Source organism: Mandrillus leucophaeus, unplaced genomic scaffold (genome assembly GCF_000951045.1).
Source record: "Mandrillus leucophaeus isolate KB7577 unplaced genomic scaffold, Mleu.le_1.0 Scaffold260, whole genome shotgun sequence".
NCBI classification, from domain to species: domain Eukaryota; kingdom Metazoa; phylum Chordata; class Mammalia; order Primates; family Cercopithecidae; genus Mandrillus; species Mandrillus leucophaeus.
This window is the reverse complement of record NW_012102699.1, coordinates 1,549,885-1,553,044: the sequence shown is the minus strand read 5'-3', so window position 1 is coordinate 1,553,044 and position 3,160 is coordinate 1,549,885. Positions and strand designations below refer to the sequence as shown.

The 3,160-nt window shown below is 33.4% G+C and overlaps 1 protein-coding gene across 4 annotated transcripts in view; it reads left to right on the top strand.

The window, feature by feature from the left end:
* VPS13A (vacuolar protein sorting 13 homolog A (S. cerevisiae)) overlaps nucleotides 1–3,160 on the top strand; it is a 256,563-nt gene that overhangs the window by 109,669 nt on the left and 143,734 nt on the right. For all 4 annotated transcript variants that reach the window (XM_011984082.1, XM_011984081.1, XM_011984083.1 and 1 more), the window contains exons 25-26: nucleotides 741–895; nucleotides 1,330–1,486. In XM_011984082.1, the coding sequence (XP_011839472.1) occupies nucleotides 741–895; nucleotides 1,330–1,486 (312 nt within the window). The remainder of the gene's footprint in view (nucleotides 1–740; nucleotides 896–1,329; nucleotides 1,487–3,160) is intronic.

The window sequence follows — 3,160 nt, the reverse complement described above, 5'->3', positions numbered from 1 at the left end:
ATTCTTGGTTTCTTAGAGAACAATTTATTTGTTTATTTATTTATTTATAGTCACCGGAGAGAAGTTGTTTGTGAGATCATCTACTTTAATTTCAATCTTAGTTTATTAGGGATATACTTCTGATTGTTTCATTTAAACCTTGTTTTATTGGTTTTACTAAGTTATCTAATGCTTTTTAGTCCTTTTTAATATCAATATTTGTGTGTATGTACATCAACATGTATATACATATACTATATTTGTATGTATATACGTATACAAAGCAGTGCTTGATCTCAGTTTACTTCATTCAAACTCTGCTGCTAACATTGCAGAGTTTATACCTAAGTCGTGTTACACTATCCAGGTAGAGTGAGCATATTAACACATTACTTTGAGTATTCATGGTGTGTATATCATTGGCGTTGGCATTTCCTGTAAAATTTAAGCGATTTTAAAATAGACTAATGATTTCAAAAGATGGGCTTCTTAAGCTAAAGATTACATCTTATAATGTTCCATGCTGCTTAGTCGCCAAGAATGTTATTTAAAAGTACAGTATCCCTTTGTTTAAAATTGACAATAAAAAAGTACAGTAATGTCTATATTATTTTCAATTTATTTTTGTTCTGATGTTTATATTTTATATTTAAAAGAGAGCCTTAGTGTTTTTGTGTTCATATTTATTTCAGAAAAATATTGAAATACTGTTAAATTGATCATTGTAATTATTGACTTAAATAATGTTCTGTGAAATTTAGATTCAGAGGAGGAATTTTTTGATGCACCATGTAGTCCCTTGGACGAACCTCTTCAGTTCCCAACTGGAGTTAAAAGTATTCGAACCAGAAAGTTACAAAAGCAGGATTGTTCAGTAAATATGACTACGTTTAAAATACGATTTGAAGTACCAAAGGTAGGTACTATGGTGAAATTGACATGGCTTAATTTGTTTGCTGTTTCTACTATTTACAGATTACGATACAGTCTCATTGTTAATAAGCACTATCTTTTTCATCCCACTATCTTTTTCACCCTAATTAAACTAAATCCAGACTTGGCTGTGTGATTCTTCTTCACTCCTTTTTTTTTTTTTTTATAAGATTAACTTCGTTAATCAAGAGTGAGGGGTTTAAGTGATATATTGTGGGTATTCAATACATGTTTTTGTGAAAACAGTTATTTATGTTGTGTGTGTATTGTATGTCTGTGTGAGTATAAAATCTCTCCTAAATTTTAGATAATAATATATCAATTGTATGTATACCTCATATATTCACATGTAACCACTATGCACTAAACATGTTTTTGTTTTATGTACTGGTAGTTTCTTCTTTCTTTCTTCTCCAGGTTTTGATCGAGTTTTATCACCTTGTTGGAGATTGTGAACTATCTGTGGTAGAAATTCATGTTTTAGGATTGGGCACAGAAATTGAGATTAGAACATACGATTTGAAAGCAAATGCCTTTTTGAAAGAGTTCTGCTTAAAATGCCCAGAATACTTGGGTGAGAATCTCTATTTTTTAAAATAAATAAATTAATTTCATTGTTTGACTACCTGCTAGAGAGTTTTCAATTCTTTAGGCTCCGAATCAGTACATTTGCCAAAATATTCTCAGAGAACCATTCCTTTTTTAGTTAATCTTTAACTTTTATAGTTGGTAATCTAGTGGGTACACCGGAGATAAAATGAAGATAATTTTATTCATTATGGAAAATCAGATGGTAATGGTTGAATTTTAAATCTACTTAACTGATTATTGGAACACTGAATTAGTTTCCTATTGTTGCTCTAACAATTTACCACAAACTTAGTGTGCTTAAAAACAACACAAATTTATTATCTTAAAGTTCTGTATGGCAGAAGTCTGACACACGTCTCACTGGGCAAAACTCAAGGTGTCAGTAGGGTTTCCTTTTAGGAGGCACTAGAGGAGGGTCCATTTCATTGTTCAGTCAGGTGTTGGCAAAATTCATTTACACATGCTTTAAGTCTATGTTTTCTTGTTGCCTGTTAGCAGATGGCTGCCCTTAGGCCTCTGTTGCTTTTTGCACATAGCTGCTAACCACTACAAGGCATCGGATACTCCTCATGTTGCCATATCTCTAACCTCGTCTTCTGCCTTTTGCTTCCACTCCTCAAACTCCAGTGATTAGATTGGACACACCTCAATAATCCAGGATAATATACCTTAAACCTTAACCTTAATCACGTCTTCCAAGTCCCTTTTGCCGTATGAGTTAACATATTCTCAGATTCCGGGGGATTAGAGTGTAGGTATCTTTGTTGGGGGCAGAGGGCAGTGTTCTGTTTACTGCAAACCTTTTGTGTTCCAGAATCATAATGGATATATGATCCCTAAGGAAGTGTTCTGTTTCCTATGTTAGGTAATTAGGATTGTATTTATATTTCTTAATTTCTATTTTTTGGATTTTTTCTTGAAAGATATTTGTGAACAGTAGAGGGAATTATTAGGACACCAGTTTCATTTCATTGAACTCCTTTGTAGCATAGTAATATTATGTATGAGCAGAGGTGGAATTAAAATTTTTTAAATAGACTTTATTTTTTAGAGCAGTTTTAGATTCATGGGACAGTTGAGCAGAAGGTACAGAAGTTTTCCATATACTCGTACCCATACCTGCATAGGCTTTTTCATTATCAACATCCTCCACCAGAGTGGTACATTTGTTACAATTGATAAACCTACACTGACACATCATTATTACCAGGAGTCCACAATTTAAAGTTCACTGTTGCTGTTATACTTTCTGTTTGGACATGTATAATGACATGCATCTACCATTACCTTCTCACGTGGAGTAGTTTCACTGCCCTAGAAATCCTCTGTGCTCCACCTATTTGTCCCTCCCTCCCACTGTAACCCCTGGCAACTGCTGATCCTTTTAGTGTCTCCATAGTTTTTCCAGCATGTTACATAATTGGAATCACATATATCCTTTTCAGATTGACTTATTTCACTTAGTAATGCATACTGAAGTTACCTCCATGTCTTTGCATAACTGGGTAACCCATTTCTTTTTTAGCAATGAATGATATTCTCTTGTCTGGATGTACCACAGTTTATTTATCCATTCATGTACTGAAGGATATCTTGGTTGCTTCCAAGGTTTGCCAATTGTTAATAAAGCTGCTGTGAACATTTGAATGCAAGTTTT